The following is an 18,179-nucleotide window of genomic DNA, read 5'->3' on the forward strand; positions in this document are numbered from 1 at the left end:
CAGGACAGAACTGGGACTCGTCTCCAGTTTCTTCATAAAGGGGTGTCAGCGTTTTCACCTGAAACAACCTCTTGTGGTGCCTGCGGCTACTAGGGACTTGGAGGACTCCAAGTTACTAGACGTGGTCAGGGCCCTAAAAAAAAATATATATATATATATATATATATATATATATATATATATATATATATAGTTAGGACGGCTGGAGTCAGAAAGTCTGACTTGCTGTTTATACTGTATACACCCAACAAGCTGGGTGCTCATGCTTCTAAGCAGTCTATTGCACGCTGGATTTGTAGTACAATTCAGCTTGCACATTCTGTGGCAGGCCTGCCACAGACGAAATATGTAGATGCCCATTCCACAAGGAAGGTGGGCTCATCCTGGGCGGCTGCCCGAGGAGTCTCGGCATTACAACTTTGCCGAGCAGCTACGTGGTCAGGGGAGAACACGTTTGTAAAATTTTACAAATTTTGATACTCTGGCTAAGGAGGACCTGGAGTTCTCTCATTCGGTGCTGCAGAGTCATCCGCACTCTCCCGCCCGTTTGGGAGCTTTGGTATAATCCCCATGGTCCTGACGGAGTCCCCAGCATCCACTAGGACGTTAGAGAAAATAAGAATTTACTTACCGATAATTCTATTTCTCGTAGTCCGTAGTGGATGCTGGGCGCCCATCCCAAGTGCGGATTGTCTGCAATGCTTGTACATAGTTATTGTTACAAAAATCGGGTTATTACTATTGTTGTGAGCCATCTTTTCGGAGGCTACTTCGTTTTGTTATCATACTGTTAACTGGGTTCAGATCACAAGTTGTACGGTGTGATTGGTGTGGCTGGTATGAGTCTTACCCGGGATTCAAGATCCTTCCTTATTGTGTACGCTCGTCCGGGCACAGTACCTAACTGAGGCTTGGAGGAGGGTCATAGGGGGAGGAGCCAGTACACACCATGTGACCTAAAAAGCTTTTTAGATGTGCCCTGTCTCCTGCGGAGCCCGCTATTCCCCATGGTCCTGACGGAGTCCCCAGCATCCACTACGGACTACGAGAAATAGAATTATCGGTAAGTAAATTCTTATTTTTTATAACCTAAACGTTGGTAACATAAAATGTTTTTCCTTCATCCAATAGGGGACACTGGAGTATATTTGTTGGGGTATAGACGGTGATGATTGGAGCCTGGCACTTTAAATTTCTTTAGAATGTAACCAGCTCATCGCCCTCTATACCCCAGCAGACCTCAGTTTTAGGGGCCCCATACACTAGAACGATATGTCTGAGGCTGAAGTTGGAGGCCATTTCCCTTGAACTCTCCCAGGAGCTTCCCGGGAGTGGTTCCATACGATTGCAGTCGATTTTGATACATTTTGCATGCAATATATCTTCAGTGTCTGAGGTTGGGTCACTGCCAGCAATTTTCTTCATTGCTGACTTGCTCCAGAGGTTGGCTGGCTGGCGCTTGGGGACTGGAAGTAGTGCCGCACGTTCCCGGATGGACCTCCCATTTCTTCTGAAAGTGACAATCCTTTAAGAGGCAAGCCCAGATTGGTTTCACCTTTTAGATATTTGCCGCTTTAAAGAAAACAGGCCGGCTGTACCTGCCCCTGGAAACCTCTGTGTGGGACAGCTTTAACTGGGGAATTATGGTTTTAACTACGGGGTCTATTTACTAAGCCTTGGATGTAGATAAAGTGGGTGGAGAGAAAGCACCAGCCAATCAGCTCCTAACTGACATGTTACAGGCTGGGATTGAAAAATGACAGGATCTGGTTGGCTGGTACTTTATCTCCGCCCACTTTCTCTCTCTCCAAGGCAGGGACGGATCTAGAATGTTCTTTTAGGGGGGCGGTTTAAAAATGAATACAGACTCCTCCTCCTCTCTACTCATTACTACTCCCACTTCCAGTCCTAGCCCCTCCCATTTTTTTAGACTGTGATGTCATCCCCCTGGAGGCAAGAGCAGGGTCGCCTCACCTGTAGCTCCCAGTCAGTCAGGAGGAGGCTGACAGAGAAGGTCCCTGGGAGGAGCAGGGCATGCTGGAACTTACAGTTCCACCGCACTTGAAAAACTATAGGGTACACAGGCTTGCATTAGATATCTCGCATAAAACCCGAAGATGTGTCTGCAAGTTTTATCAATAAAAATAGTGTATTCCTAAGGCTTCCTATATGCAACACATGCCCACCTCAGATAATGCAGTGTCATAAAGGATAATAATAATAATATAACCTGGCTGCTCATTAATGTACTGCTTTGATATAACCAATATGCCAAAAGTTCCCATAGCATTATTTCTGAGAACGTAAGATGCATAGAAAGAAACACAGACCTGATAAATAACTTTACAGAATAATTAAACAGCGGAAGTGAGTGCAACTGCAGCTTCTCCTAATGCAGTTCACGATCTGCACCCCTGCCCTGTCACACTGCCTACCAACACACAGTGCAGTAACACTGACAGGACACTGCCTACCAACACACAGTGCAGTGACACTGACGGGACACTGCCTACCAACACACAGTGCAGTGACACTGACGGGACACTGCCTACCAACACACAGTGCAGTGACACTGACGGGACACTGCCTACCAACACACAGTGCAGTGACACTGACGGGACACTGCCACAACACTGTACTGTTATTCAGAATAGAGCTGTCTGACAGTACATAATACGTACATATCACCTGACTAGTCCCAGAAGCAGCCTCCTTTTGTCCCTCCTCTGGCCTGGCGGCATCCTCTTAATCACAGCGATTGAGCAGCAGAACACTAAAGAGTCAGAATGACTCATTACAAAGCCGCCGGCTGGCGCGGGTCCCTTCACAGCAGACGCGCTGACATCGCGGCTCACCCCCGTGACCAGAGCTGCAGCAACAGAAAATTCTCAAGTGGCTGTGGCTGTATTTTGTAAGTTTCGGGGGTGTTCGCCCCAATCGCCCCCCCCCCTAAATCTGGTCCTGCTCCAAGGCTTAGTAAATAGAACACTAAGAGGCTCCAGCCATTCAGCTCCTAACTATCATGTGTTAGAACAATTAAAATTAGGAGCTGATTGGCTGTTGCACCCCCAGAATTAAAACTTGTTGATAAATCGGCTCCGCAGTGTTTTTTCTGACACCAGCCTGTGCATGTCACCAGTAGCCACGTCATTCTTTTTTTTTTTTTTTTTTTTTTTTAACTGCACCCCAAGGCCAAAAGTTCCTTATTGAGAGATTCAGCGCTCTCTGGCAGGAACATCGACACGGGTTACGTATTAAATTAAGGAATTGTGGTTACCTGCTATCCTTAGGGTCACTTATGTGATTGTGGACAAGGTTGCACTTCTGTTTGTCCGCATATATTATGATTGCCAGCCACCAGCACTGGTTTTGCCTATCACATTGCCCATAATTTAAGTTGGTACTGGGCCATGGACCCGTGGCACCCAGGGGCAGATTTATTAAGCCTGGTGAAGTGATAAAGTAGAAGGTGATAAAGCCACAGTCAGTCAGCTCCTAACTATCATTTTTCAAACCCAGCCTGTAACATGTCAGTTCGGAGCTGATTGGCTGGTGCGTTATCACCTTCCACTTTATCACTTCACCAGGATTAATAAATCTACCCCCCAGTTTGAGAACCACTGCTCTACCACATAACCGCAATGCACCTCTGCCCTCCCACAGCCTGTAAGTGCAGACGTCCGTTTCTGGCTGCCGGTTGAAGTTTACACCAAGTCAGGGGATGGCTCATGTTTTCCATCAATAGGAAGGTCAGACGAAACCTGCTCACAAAGGGGGTCATTCTGACCCCATCGCACGCTGCAGTTTATCAATTTAGCACAGCTACGATCAACTCTGCATGACCCCTGTCCTCTGGTTATGGCGCTTGCTGAGTCAGATGAAATGTGATGCGTAAGAGAGAAACACCTTTTATTTGCCGGTACATGAAAAGGCCGCTCACATCATACAGTGATATAGAGATGTATGAATACAGATGCGGTGGTCTCAGGCGGTCTCGGATAAACGCGGTCTCTCAGCCGATAACTTGACGTTTTGCAACATGTGGATATCTGGTAACACCAAACTAGTCAGCGACTGATCTGTTACGTGTTGCGTTATGAAGACTGTGCTGGAACTCTCCGCCATTTCCCCATGTTCCCTTGGGTTCAAATAAATTGGATTGCGGTTAGTGGAAGCCAATCATAACCAGGATAACGGGCAACACCATACGGCACGTTTCTAAGTATGCTGCAACTCTAATGCAGACTTCCTCATGCGGATGGTTATGTCACGGGTAGAAGATAGAAGACTTGTTGGGTTCTACATGCAGTAAAAAAAATATGATCTACAGACATTCTGTAATTGTGTCCTTAGGACCCATTGTTCTGCTGATACATCCTGTGCTGTCACCCCCACACATAGGAGGGATGCCGTATAATGTATCTCAATGTCACACAGGATGTTTCCAGAACACGGGAACCTGAATGCTCCTCGGGGGATCAGTCCCGGCTAACGGGCTGGAATGTGGCGTTATATTACCTGAGTGACTAATACCGGGTAACCCGGCTGGAGGAGGGGGTTATATTACCTGTGTGACTAATCCTGGGTAACTGGCTGGAGGAGGGGGTTATATTACCTGAGTGACTAATCCTGGGTAACCGGCTGGAGGAGGGGGTTATATTACCTGTGTGACTAATCCTGGGTAACCGGCTGGAGGAGGGGGTTATATTACCTGTGTGACTAATACCGGGTAACTGGCTGGGGGTGGGGATATAATACCTGTGTGACTAATCCTGGGTAACCGGCTGTAGGAGCGGATTATATTACCTGTGTGACTAATCCCGGGTAACTGGCTGGAGGGTGTAGTTATATTACCTGTGTGACTAATACCGGGTAACTGGCTGGAGGAGGGGGTTATATTACCTGAGTGACTAATCCCGGGTAACCGGCTGGAGGGTGGGGTTACATTACCTGTGTGACTAATACCGGGTAACTGGCTGGAGGGTGTAGTTATATTACCTGTGTGACTAATCCTGGGTAACTGGCTGGAGGGTGGGGCTACATTACCTGAGTGACTAATCCTGGGTAACTGGCTGGAGGGTGTGGTTATATTACCTGAGTGACTAATACCGGGTAACTGGCTGGAGGGTGGGGTTATGTTACCTGAGTGACTAATCCTGGGTAACTGGCTGGAGGGTGGGGTTATGTTACCTGAGTGACTAATCCTGGGTAACTGGCTGGAGGGTGGGGTTACATTACCTGAGTGACTAATCCTGGGTAACTGGCTGGAGGGTGGGGTTACATTACCTGAGTGACTAATCCTGGGTAACTGGCTGGAGGGTGGGGTTACATTACCTGAGTGACTAATCCTGGGTAACTGGCTGGAGGGTGGGGTTACATTACCTGAGTGACTAATCCTGGGTAACTGGCTGGAGGGTGGGGTTACATTACCTGAGTGACTAATCCTGGGTAACTGGCTGAAGGGTGGGGTTACATTACCTGAGTGACTAATCCTGAGTAACTGGCTGGAGGGTGGGGTTATGTTACCTGAGTGACTAATCCTGGGTAACTGGCTGGAGGGTGGGGTTACATTACCTGAGTGACTAATCCTGGGTAACTGGCTGGAGGGTGGGGTTATATTACCTGAGTGACTAATCCTGGGTAACTGGCTGGAGGGTGGGGTTATGTTACCTGAGTGACTAATCCTGGGTAACTGACTGGGGGAGGGGTTATATTACCTGTGTGACTAATCCCAGGTTACTGCTGGGGGTGGGGTTATATTACCTGAGTGACTAATCCTGGGTAACTGGCTGGGGGAGGGGTTATATTACCTGTGTGACTAATCCCAGGTTACTGCTGGGGGTGGGGTTATATTACCTGTGTGACTAATCCTGGGTAACTGGCTGGAGGAGGGGGTTATATTACCTGAGTGACTAATCCCGGGTAACCGGCTGGAGGGTGGGGTTACATAACCTGTGTGACTAATACCGGGTAACTGGCTGGAGGGTGTAGTTATATTACCTGTGTGACTAATCCTGGGTAACTGGCTGGAGGGTGGGGCTACATTACCTGAGTGACTAATCCTGGGTAACTGGCTGGAGGGTGTCGTTATATTACCTGAGTGACTAATACCGGGTAACTGGCTGGAGGGTGGGGTTATATTACATGTGTGACTAATCCTGGATAACTGGCTGGAGGGTGGGGTTATATTACCTGTGTGACTAATCCCGGGTAACCGGCTGGAGGGTGGGGTTACATTACCTGAGTGACTAATCCCAGGTAACTGGCTGGAGGGTGGGGTTATATTACCTGTGTGACTAATCCCGGGTAACCGGCTGGAGGGTGGGGTTACATTACCTGAGTGACTAATCCCAGGTAATTGGCTGGGGGGTGGGGTTACATTACCTGAGTGACTAATCCTGGGTAACTGGCTGGAGGGTGGGGTTACATTACCTGAGTGACTAATCCTGGGTAACTGGCTGGAGGGTGGGGTTACATTACCTGAGTGACTAATTCTGGGTAACTGGCTGGAGGGTGGGGTTATGTTACCTGAGTGACTAATCCTGGGTAACTGGCTGGAGGGTGGGGTTACATTACCTGAGTGACTAATCCTGGGTAACTGGCTGGAGGGTGGGGTTATGTTACCTGAGTGACTAATCCTGGGTAACTGGCTGGAGGGTGGGGTTATGTTACCTGAGTGACTAATCCTGGGTAACTGACTGGGGGAGGGGTTATATTACCTGTGTGACTAATCCCAGGTTACTGCTGGGGGTGGGGTTATATTACCTGAGTGACTAATCCTGGGTAACTGGCTGGGGGAGGGGTTATATTACCTGTGTGACTAATCCCAGGTTACTGCTGGTGGTGGGGTTATATTACCTGTGTGACTAATCCTGGGTAACCGGCTGGAGGGTGGGGTTATATTACCTGAGTGACTAATGCCGGGTAACCGGCTGGAGGGTGGGGTTATATTACCTGAGAGACTAATCCCGGGTAACCGGCTGGAGGGTGGGGTTATATTACCTGAGAGACTAATCCCGGATAACTGGCTGGAGTTATATTACCTGAGTGACTAATCCCGAGTAATTGGCTGGAGGGTGGGGTTATATTACCTGTGTGACTAATCCCAGGTAACTGGCTGGAGGGTGGGGTTATATTACCTGAGTGCCTAATCCCGGGTAACCGGATGGGGGAGGGGGTTATATTACCTGAGTGACTAATCCCGGGTAACCAGCTGGAAGGTGGGGTTATGTTGCCTGAGTGACTAATCCCGGGTAACCAGCTGGAGGGTGGGGTTATGTTGCCTGAGTGACTAATCCCTGGAAACCGTCTTGGGGCGGGGTTATATTACCTGTGTTGACTAGTCACAGGTAACCGGCTGGGGGAGGGGGTTATATTACTTGAGTGACTAATTCCGGGTAACTGGCTGGAGGGTGGGGTTATGTTGCCTGAGTGACTAATCTCGGGTAACTGGCTGGAGGGTGGGGTTATATTACCTGAGTGACTAATCCTGGGTAACTGGCTGGAGGGTGGGGTTATATTACCTGAGTGACTAATCCCGGGTAACTGGCTGGAGGATGGGGTTATATTACCTGAGTGACTAATCCTGGGTAACTGGCTGGAGGGTGGGGTTATATTACCTGAGTGACTAATACCGGGTAACTGGCTGGAGGGTGGGGTTATATTACCTGAGTGACTAATCCTGGGTAACTGGCTGGAGGGTGGGGTTATGTTGCCTGAGTGACTAATCCCTGGAAACCGTCTTGGGGCGGAGTTATATTACCTGAGTTGACTAGTCACAGGTAACCGGCTGGGGGAGGGTTTATATTACCTGTGTGACTAGTCACAGGTAACCGGCTGGGGGAGGGGTTATATTACCTGTGTGACTAGTCACAGGTAACCGGCTGGGGGAGGGGTTACATTACCTGTGTTGACTAGTCACAGGTAACCGGCTGGGGGAGGGGTTATATTGCTAGGGGGTAGGTGAGTATGGAGTGCGCATGAGTGTGTAATAAGTGTCAGTCCTGATGGGAGATGAAAGGTGCCGCACCTCGCCCCCTAGAATACAATGTTGGTGTAAAAGAAGGGAAGGCGCAGACCCCTCACCTGGGACGATGCCCTTTCTCCTTCTTGCCTGCTGGGACCATCGCGTTTCTCCATCCAGGAGTCCTTTTCCTAGGTGAGGATACAGTAAGCATATAACTACCAGCACGCCTCACCAGATACTCAGGATCATCTGGGCGTCATTATCACTTATTCTGATAACTTTACATTGTAAAACTTTTTAAAGTGGGTATATGGCAAATAATTAATGGGAAGTAATTACAAATAATCCCAACTAAAGCTCTGTGACACTCATCAGACCCATTACATGATGATACATCTTCCTGTTACTCCGGGACAGTCTGTACTATTATCACGTGCCACTTGGGGTCTCTGTGAAAGCCGCCACTGACCTGATGACCGAACCATTCATCTTCGCAAACAGCAGCCGCAGCACTTTCTCTTTCTGCTCCCATGTCAGATCTCCGACGTCAACTCTCCCAGCCTGTAGATGGGACCTATGGCACAAATAGAGTCCATGAGCTGTCTGGGGCAGTTTTAGGGAAGATTTGTGCTTAATGCAGTGAGATAATTTCCCTGGGCAGGCATGGAGGGTGCAGTGGAAGATTTCTATGGGAAGATGTGCTTGGTGCAGTGTTACAGGAAGATGTGTGCTTGGTGCAGTGGCGCAGTGTTACAGGAAGATGTGTGCTTGGTGCAGGGTTACAGGAAGATGTGTGCTTGGTGCAGTGGCGCAGTGTTACAGGAAGATGTGTGCTTGGCGCAGTGTTACAGGAAGATGAGTGCTTGGTGCAGTGGCGCAGTGTTACAGGAAGATGTGTGCTTGGTGCAGTGTTACAGGAAGATGTGTGCTTGGTGCAGCGGCGCAGTGTTACAGGAAGATGTGTGCTTGGTGCAGTGTTACAGGAAGATGTGTGCTTGGTGCAGCGGCGCAGTGTTACAGGAAGATGTGTGCTTGGCGCAGTGTTACAGGAAGATGAGTGCTTGGTGCAGTGGCGCAGTGTTACAGGAAGATGTGTGCTTGGTGCAGTGTTACAGGAAGATGTGTGCTTGGTGCAGCGGCGCAGTGTTACAGGAAGATGTGTGCTTGGTGCAGTGGCGCAGTGTTACAGGAAGATGTGTGCTTGGCGCAGTGTTACAGGAAGATGTGTGCTTGGGGCAGTGGCGCGGTGTTACAGGAAGATGAGTGCTTGGTGCAGCGGCGCAGTGTTACAGGAAGATGTGTGCTTGGTGCAGTGTTACAGGAAGATGTGTGCTTGGTGCAGTGGCGCAGTGTTACAGGAAGATGTGTGCTTGGTGCAGTGTTACAGGAAGATGTGTGCTTGGTGCAGCGGCGCAGTGTTACAGGAAGATGTGTGCTTGGTGCAGTGGCGCAGTGTTACAGGAAGATGTGTGCTTGGCGCAGTGTTACAGGAAGATGTGTGCTTGGTGCAGTGGCGCGGTGTTACAGGAAGATGAGTGCTTGGTGCAGCGGCGCAGTGTTACAGGAAGATGTGTGCTTGGTGCAGTGTTACAAGAAGATGTGTGCTTGGTGCAGTGGCGCAGTGTGTCAGGAAGATGTGTGCTTGGTGCAGTGTTACAAGAAGATGTGTGCTTGGTGCAGTGGCGCAGTGTGTCAGGAAGATGTGTGCTTGGTGCAGTGTTACAAGAAGATGTGTGCTTGGTGCAGTGGCGCAGTGTGTCAGGAAGATGTGTGCTTGGTGCAGTAGGACAGTTAGCAGGAGAAGGGAGGTGAATAATGAGTTTCCTTGAGGGGGTTTAGTATTAAATACCTACAATCAAAATCCAGACGGTCAAAATACGGACATTTAAAATACCAACAATGTAAAAATACCATTTAAAGTGTTGACAGGTCGAAAAGTTTTTCATTTTTTTGTGTGTGTATGTCAACATAGGTCGACATGGACACCGTATAAGTGTACCGCGTCCCCTCGATATTATATTCCCCCTCCAGGTCCACTGGGATGGTAAAGTATGAACAAGATGATTTCAATGAAAAAATCATGTCGACTTTTTGACCTGTCAACATTTTTACTGTCATTATTTTAAATGTCGGGATTTTGATTGTAGGTAAATTGACGGCATCCCGTTGAGGGGCCTGTGGTGGTCGCAGTGCTACAGTTTTCAGTAGGACATGTTTTGGGTTTAGTAGCGCGGTATCCCAGCGGAATGCTTAGTGGGTGCGGTGGGATAATAATCTGGGGGAATACATTCGGCATCCAGACCGATCTCAGGTTACTGCACTCTGCAATAAGGGCCTGAGTTAGAGGAGCAGCATTCGCAGCTACAGGCTTGGGGAGATCTGCTACTGACTCAGCCGCTGATCTGTGTACACAGACGCCCACTGCCGGCGTCTCACATCCGCCGCTTCTGTACAAAAGACGCAGCGTCTGGAGTCCAACTGTGATAGAATTGGCAGTCGCTGACCAGCTCATAGTGGCTCCCCCCGATGGTCGCTACCTGTCACTCACTTTGCGAATAAATCCTCCCTGCATCTCCTATCCCTAATCCACCGCCGCGCCGGTGCAGTGTGACTCTGATACATGGCTAGCGGCTACAAATTGCTCCAATATTGACATTGCGCCCCCCTCTCTATCAGGCCCATATATCCCTGGGGATTACCATTTCTCAGCCTCCGTGAGGTCCTGGCTGACATCGTTGGTGCTATGGTCCTTGTTATGGAACGTCCTGATCTTGGGGTACTGCTCCGTTCCTGCCGCTGCCTGCAGCATCCGGCTGTGATATGCTGCCTGGGCCATCTTCTGATAATAGCTCCTGCTGGATTTAATCTCCTGCTTCACCTGCTCCAGGGCTTCTAGGAAGAAGCGTTCCACCTCTGTCCGCTCCTGCAGTATGTTGTGGGAAAGCTTCTTTACACGATTCAGCTCTCGGTCTTTCATCTCCAGCATTTTCTGCAGCTTCTGCAGCTCCACCCGCTCTGCCTGGTCCGCCACCTCCATCCTGAGCTGCGACTTCTGAATGGCGCCCTCTTTCTCCAGCGTCGCTGCCTGCAGAGCCTGCTCCAGGGCTCTCACTGTCAGCTGCAGCTCCTGTATGTGAGCGCTCTTCTGAGACCCTTGCAGGACCTTCTCCTGCACCAGCTGCTCGCTGGTTTCCTGTATCAGGAGATATGTCATTATATGTACAGTATATTATGTAATCACAGTTTTCATGAAGATATACTATTGAGAATATATACATAGCAGTGACCGGCACTCCATGTAGCTGTCCAAGGTAGGTAACTGCCATCGATAGCTGCAGGAAGAGAGGATGGCTTACGGGACTGCCATCATCGTGGGGTGACTCCCGTATCATATTGCATACCATGTTGACGGTTCCATGAGTGCCATCCCCTCTTCCTGCAGCTATTGAGAATAAAGTTATATATATATATTTCTCTAACGTCCTAAGTGGATGCTGGGGACTCCATAAGGACCATGGGGATTAGCGGCTCCGCAGGAGACTGGGCACAACTATAAAGAAAGCTTTGAGACTACTGGTGTGCACTGGCTCCTCCCACTAAGACCCTCCTCCAGACTTCAGTTAGATTCTTGTGCCCGGCTGAGCTAGATGCACACTAGGGGCTCTCCTGAGCACCTAGAAAGAAAGTATATTTTGGTTTTTTATTTTACAGTGAGATCTGCTGGCAACAGACTCACTGCAGCGAGGGACTAAGGGGAGAAGAAGCGAACCTACCTAACAGGTGGTAGTTTGGGCTTCTTAGGCTACTGGACACCGTTAGCTCCAGAGGGATCGACCGCAGGACCCGACCTTGGTGTTCGTTCCCGGAGCCGCGCCGCCGTCCCCCTTACAGAGCCAGAAGCAACAAAGAGGTCCGGAAAATTGGCGGCAGAAGACTTCGGTCTTCACCAAGGTAGCGCACAGCACTGCAGCTGTGCGCCATTGCTCCTCATGTACACCTCACACTCCGGTCACTGATGGGTGCAGGGCGCTGGGGGGGGGGGGGGGGGGGGGCGGCGCCCTGAGGGCAATATATGACACCTTGGCTGGCAAATATACATCATATATAGTCCTAGAGGCTATATAGATGTAAAATTACCCCTGCCAGTATTCCAGAAAAAGCGGGAGAAAGTCCGCAGAAAAGGGGGAGGGGCTTCTCCCTCAGCACACTGGCGCCATTTTTCCCTCACAGTTCCGCTGGAAGGAAGCTCCCTGGCTCACCCCTGCAGTCTGAACACTACAGAAGGGTAAAAAAGAGAGGGGGGGGCACTAAATTTAGGCGCAGTATAGATAATATATATATATGATATATATATAAAAAAGCAGCTATAAGGGAAAACACTCATTGATAGTGGGATCCCTGTGTTATATAGTGCTCTGGTGTGTGCTGGCATACTCTCTCTCTGTCTCCCCAAAGGGCTTTGTGGGGTCCTGTCCTCTGTCAGAGCATTCCCTGTGTGTTTGCGGTGTGTCGGTACGGCTGTGTCGACATGTTTGATGAGGAGGCTTATGTGGAGGCGGAGCAAATGCCTGTAAATGTGATGTCACCCCCTGCGGGGTCGACACCTGAGTGGATGGTGCTGTGGAAGGACTTATGCGACAGTGTCGACTCCTTGCATAAAAGGTTTGACGACATACCTATTGTGGGACAGCCGGCTTCTCAGCCTGTGCCTGCCCAGGCGTCTCAAAAGCCATCAGGGGCTCTAAAACGCCCGCTACCTCAGATGGCTGACACAGATGTCGACACGGATACTGACTCCAGTGTCGACGACGATGAGACTAATGTAACTTCCAGTAGGGCCACACGTTACATGATTGAGGCAATGAAAAATGTGTTGCACATTTCTGATGTTACCCCGGTACCACAAAAAAGGGTATAATGTTTGGAGAGAAAAAACTACCAGTAGCTTTTCCTCCATCTGAAGAGTTAAATGAAGTGTGTGAAGAAGCGTGGGCTTCCCCTGATAAAAAGCTGGTAATTTCTAAGAGGTTACTAATGGCGTACCCTTTCCCGCCAGAGGATAGGTCACGCTGGGAAACATCCCCTAGGGTGGATAAAGCGCTCACACGCTTGTCAAAGAAGGTGGCACTACCGTCTCCGGATACGGCCGCCCTGAAGGAATCTGCTGATAGAAAGCAGGAGGCTATCCTGAAATCTATATATACACACACAGGTGTTATACTGAGATCGGCTATTGCTTCAGCCTGGATGTGCAGTGCTGCTGCTGCGTGGTCAGATTCCCTGTCAGAAAATATAGATACCCTAGACAGGGACACTATATTGCTAAACGTAGAGCATATAAAAGACGCACTTTTATACATGAGGGATGCACAGAGGGATATTTGCCGGCTGGCATCCAAAATTAGTGCAATGTCCATTTCTGCCCGGAGAGGGTTATGGACTCGGCAGTGGACAGGAGATGCAGATTCCAAATGACACATGGAAGTTCTGCCTTATAAGGGTGAGGAGTTGTTCGGGGATGGTCTCTCGGACCTCGTTTCCACAGCAACAGCTGGGAAGTCTACATTTTTACCCCATGTTCCCTCACAACCAAAGAAAGCACCGTATTATCAGGTACAGTCCTTTCGGCCCAATAGGGGCAAGCGGGTTAAAGGCGCGTCCTTTCTGCCCAGAGGCAGAGGTAAGGGAAAGAAGCTGCAGCATACAGCCAGTTCCCAGGAGCAAAAGTCCTCCCCCGCTTCCACTAAGTCCACAGCATGACGCTGGGGCTTCACAGGCGGAGCCAGGTACGTTGGGGGCCCGTCTCAAAAACTTCAGCAATCAGTGGGCTCGCTCACGGGTGGATCCCTGGATCCTTCAAGTAGTATCTCAGGGGTACAAGCTGGAATTCGAGACGTCTCCCCCCCGCCGTTTCCTCAAATCTGCCTTGCCAACCACTCCCTCAGGCAGGGAGGCAGTGTTACAGGCAATTCACAAGCTGTATTCACAACAAGTGATAGTAAAGGTGCCCCTACTTCAACAAGGAATATTATTCCACAATGTTTGTGGTACCGAAACCGGACGGTTCGGTGAGACCCATTTTAAATTTGAAATCCTTGAACACATATATAAAAAAATTCAAGTTCAAGATGGAATCGCTCAGGGCGGTTATTGCAAGCCTGGACGAGGGGGATTACATGGTATCACTGGACATCAAAGATGCTTACCTACATGTCCCCATTTACCATCCTCACCAGGAGTACCTCAGATTTGTGGTACAAGATTGTCATTACCAATTCCAGACGTTGCCGTTCGGTCTATCCACGGCTCCGAGGGTCTTTACCAAGGTAATGGCCGAAATGATGATACTCCTTCGAAAGAAGGGAGTTTTAATTATCCCGTACTTGGACGATCTCCTGATAAAGGCGAGGTCCAGAGAGCAGTTGTTGGTAGGGGTAGCACTATCTCGGGAAGTGCTACAACAGCACGGCTGGATTCTAAACATTCCAAAGTCACAGCTGGTCCCTACGACACGTCTGCTGTTCCTAGGGATGGTTCTGGACACAGAACAGAGAAAAGTGTTTCTCCCGGAGGAGAAGGCTAAGGAGCTGTCATCTCTAGTCAGAGGCCTCCTAAAGCCAAAACAGGTGTCGGTGCATCACTGCACGCGGATCCTGGGAAAAATGGTAGCTTCCTACGAAGCGATTCCATTCGGCAGGTTTCATGCAAGAACCTTTCAGTGGGACCTGTTGGACACGTGGTCCGGATCGCATCTTCAGATGCATCGTCTGATAACCCTGTCTCCGAGGACAAGGGTGTCTCTGCTGTGGTGGCTGCAGAGTGCTCATCTTCAAGAGGGCCGCAGATTCGGCATACAGGACTGGGTCCTGGTGACCACGGATGCCAGCCTTCGAGGCTGGGGAGCAGTCACACAGGGAAGAAACTTCCAAGGACTATGGTCAAGTCAGGAGACTTCCCTGCACATAAATATTCTGGAACTGAGGGCCATTTACAATGCCCTAAGTCAGGCAAAACCCCTGCTTCAAAACCAGCCGGTACTGATCCAGTCAGACAACATCACGGCGGTCACCCATGTAAATCGACAGGGCGGCACGAGAAGCAGGACTGCAATGGCAGAAGCCACAAGGATTCTCCGATGGGCGGAAAATCACGTGTTAGCACTGTCAGCAGTGTTCATTCCGGGAGTGGACAACTGGGAAGCAGACTTCCTCAGCAGGCACGACCTCCACCCGGGCGAGTGGGGACTTCATCCAGAAGTCTTTCAAATGATTGTAAACCGGTGGAAAAAGCCACAGGTGGACATGATGGCGTCCCGCCTAAACAAAAAGCTAGAAAAATATTGCGCCAGGTCGAGAGACCCGCAGGCGATAGCTGTGGACGCTCTAGTAACACTGTGGGTGTACCGATCGGTTTATGTGATCCCTCCTCTTCCTCTCATACCAAAGGTACTGAGGATAATAAGGAGAAGAGGAGTAAGAACTATACTCATTGTTCCGAATTGGCCAAGAAGAGCTTGGTACCCGGAACTTCAAGAAATGATGTCAGAGGACCCATGGCCTCTACCGCTCAGACAAGACCTGCTGCAGCAGGGGCCCTGTCTGTTCCAAGACTTACCGCGGCTGCGTTTGACGGCATGGCGGTTGAACACCGGATCCTGAAGGAAAAGGGCATTCCGGAGGAAGTCATTCCTACGCTGATTAAAGCTAGGAAAGAAGTAACCGCAAACCATTATCGCCGCATATGGAGAAAATATGTTGCGTGGTGTGAGGCCAGGAAGGCCCCAACGGAGGAATTTCAGCTGGGCCGTTTCCGGCACTTCCTACAGTCAGGGGTGACTGTGGGCCTTAAATTGGGTTCCATTAAGGTCCAGATTTCGGCTCTATCGATTTTCTTCCAGAGAGAACTGGCTTCACTACCTGAAGTTCAGACTTTTGTTAAGGGAGTGCTGCATATTTAGCCCCCTTTTGTGCCTCCAGTGGCACCTTGGGATCTCAACGTGGTGTTGGATTTCCTAAAGTCACATTGGTTTGAGCCACTGAAAACCGTGGATTTGAAATATCTCACGTGGAAAGTGGTCATGTTGTTGGCCTTGGCTTCGGCCAGGCGGGTATCAGAATTGGCGGCTTTGTCATGTAAAAGCCCTTATCTGATTTTCCATATGGATAGGGCAGAATTGAGGACTCGTCCCCAGTTTCTCCCCAAAGTGGTATCAGCTTTTCATCTGAACCAACCTATCGTGGTGCCTGCGGCTACAAATGACTTGGAGGCTTCCAAGTTGTTGGATGTAGTCAGGGCCCTAAAAATCTATGTTTCCAGGACAGCTGGAGTCAGAAAGACTGACTCGCTCTTTATCCTGTATGCGCCCAACAAGTTGGGTGCACCTGCTTCAAAGCAGACTATTGCTCGCTGGATCTGTAGTACGATTCAGCTTGCACATTCTGCGGCTGGACTGCCGCATCCTAAATCAGTAAAAGCCCATTCCACGAGGAAGGTGGGCTCTTCTTGGGCGGCTGCCCGAGGGGGTCTCGGCTCTTCAACTTTGCCGAGCAGCTACTTGGTCGGGGTCAAACACGTTTGCTAAATTCTACAAGTTTGACACCCTGGCTGAGGAGGACCTTGAGTTTGCTCATTCGGTGCTGCAGAGTCATCCGCACTCTCCCGCCCGTTTGGGAGCTTTGGTATAATCCCCATGGTCCTTACGGAGTCCCCAGCATCCACTTAGGACGTTAGAGAAAATAAGAATTTACTCACCGGTAATTCTATTTCTCCTAGTCCATAGTGGATGCTGGGCGTCCATCCCAAGTGCGGATTGTCTGCAATACTTGTATATAGTTATTGCTTAACTAAAGGGTTATTGTTGAGCCATCTGTTGAGAGGCTCAGTTGTTATCATGCTGTTAACTGGGTATTGTATCACGAGTTATACGGTGTGATTGGTGTGGCTGGTATGAGTCTTACCCGGGATTCAAAATTCTTCCTAATTGTGTCGGCTCTTCCGGGCACAGTATCCTAACTGAAGTCTGGAGGAGGGTCTTAGTGGGAGGAGCCAGTGCACACCAGTAGTCTAAAAGCTTTCTTTATAGTTGTGCCCAGTCTCCTGCGGAGCCGCTAATCCCCATGGTCCTTACGGAGTCCCCAGCATCCACTACGGACTATGAGAAATAGAATTACCGGTGAGTAAATTCTTATTATTTTTTGCACATACACTGGTGTGCTGGCCATACAATGTACTATATATGTGTAGAAATGTATATACATTCAAAAACACACACAGACAATTCAGATCTGATCGCTGGGCTGTGTTTTTTGCAGCCCTGCGATCAGATAGTCGCCGCCTACAGGGGGAGTGTATTTTTAGCTGTGCAGGTGTGCGTTCCTATGTGTTAGCAAAGCTGCACAAATATCAGTTTGTGTAGTCTCTGCGCAGTCCAGGACTTACTCTTCCGCTACAATGGTTTCCTGCTGATCGGGGCCGGAGCTCACGTCAGACACCCTCCCTGAAAATGCCTGAGCCTGCCTGCGTTTTTCCGGACACTCCCTGAGAACGGTCAGTTGCCACTCACAGACGGCCTCTTCCTGTCAAACACCCTGCGTATGCCCGTGCGAATAGATCCTTCGCAAAATCCTGTCGCTGACCGTCAATGCCCGTTGTAGCCATCTGTCGTGCCTGCGCATTGTGGTGCATACGCATGCGCAGTTCGGATCTGATCACCCACTGTGCGAAATCGCACAGCAGCAAATTGATCTGAATTGGGTCCAGAGATCACTGAGGATATCTGTTGTTTGCTTAAAGGTCCATACACACTTAACGATAAAATGAGCGACGTAGCTCATTTTCCCACTCCTTGAGCGACGTCGCTCATTTTATCGTCAAGTGTGTATGCCGCCAGCGACGACCGATGCGCAGCCCCGTGGGTCGGCAACGATCGTCGCTGTCGGTAGGGCATGCATGAAGGATGTGGACTGTCGTCCACGACCTTCAGGCAGGGCTGGCGGAGGCGTGACGTCACTGAGCGATATGAGCGGTCATATCGCTCAGTGTGTACAGGCGGCCGCCGACCGGCTGGCCCGGGAGGGGGAAACATTAGACTATGTCGCTCACAGAGCGACATTGTCTAATGTGTACGGACCTTTACACTCCATTCAAATCCAGCAATTTGAAATTTACTAGTCAACTGTGTTGCGTAAATTCGAGCAACACTTTTTTTATTGTG

General features: G+C 49.7%; 1 protein-coding gene across 3 annotated transcripts in view; it reads right to left on the reverse strand.

Moving 5' to 3' along the window:
- Positions 1-3,892: 3,892 nt before the first annotated feature.
- The window catches only part of BBOF1 (basal body orientation factor 1), a 32,628-nt gene continuing 18,341 nt past the window's right edge, over positions 3,893-18,179 (reverse strand). For all 3 annotated transcript variants that reach the window (XM_063948331.1, XM_063948332.1, XM_063948330.1), the window contains 4 exons: positions 10,666-11,159; positions 8,436-8,540; positions 8,086-8,154; positions 3,893-4,138 (listed from right to left, as the gene is read on the reverse strand). In XM_063948331.1, the coding sequence (XP_063804401.1) occupies positions 3,985-4,138; positions 8,086-8,154; positions 8,436-8,540; positions 10,666-11,159 (822 nt within the window). In that variant the 3' untranslated portion in view covers positions 3,893-3,984. The remainder of the gene's footprint in view (positions 4,139-8,085; positions 8,155-8,435; positions 8,541-10,665; positions 11,160-18,179) is intronic.

The sequence above is a fragment of the Pseudophryne corroboree genome, chromosome 12 (genome assembly GCF_028390025.1).
Source record: "Pseudophryne corroboree isolate aPseCor3 chromosome 12, aPseCor3.hap2, whole genome shotgun sequence".
NCBI lineage: Eukaryota > Metazoa > Chordata > Amphibia > Anura > Myobatrachidae > Pseudophryne > Pseudophryne corroboree.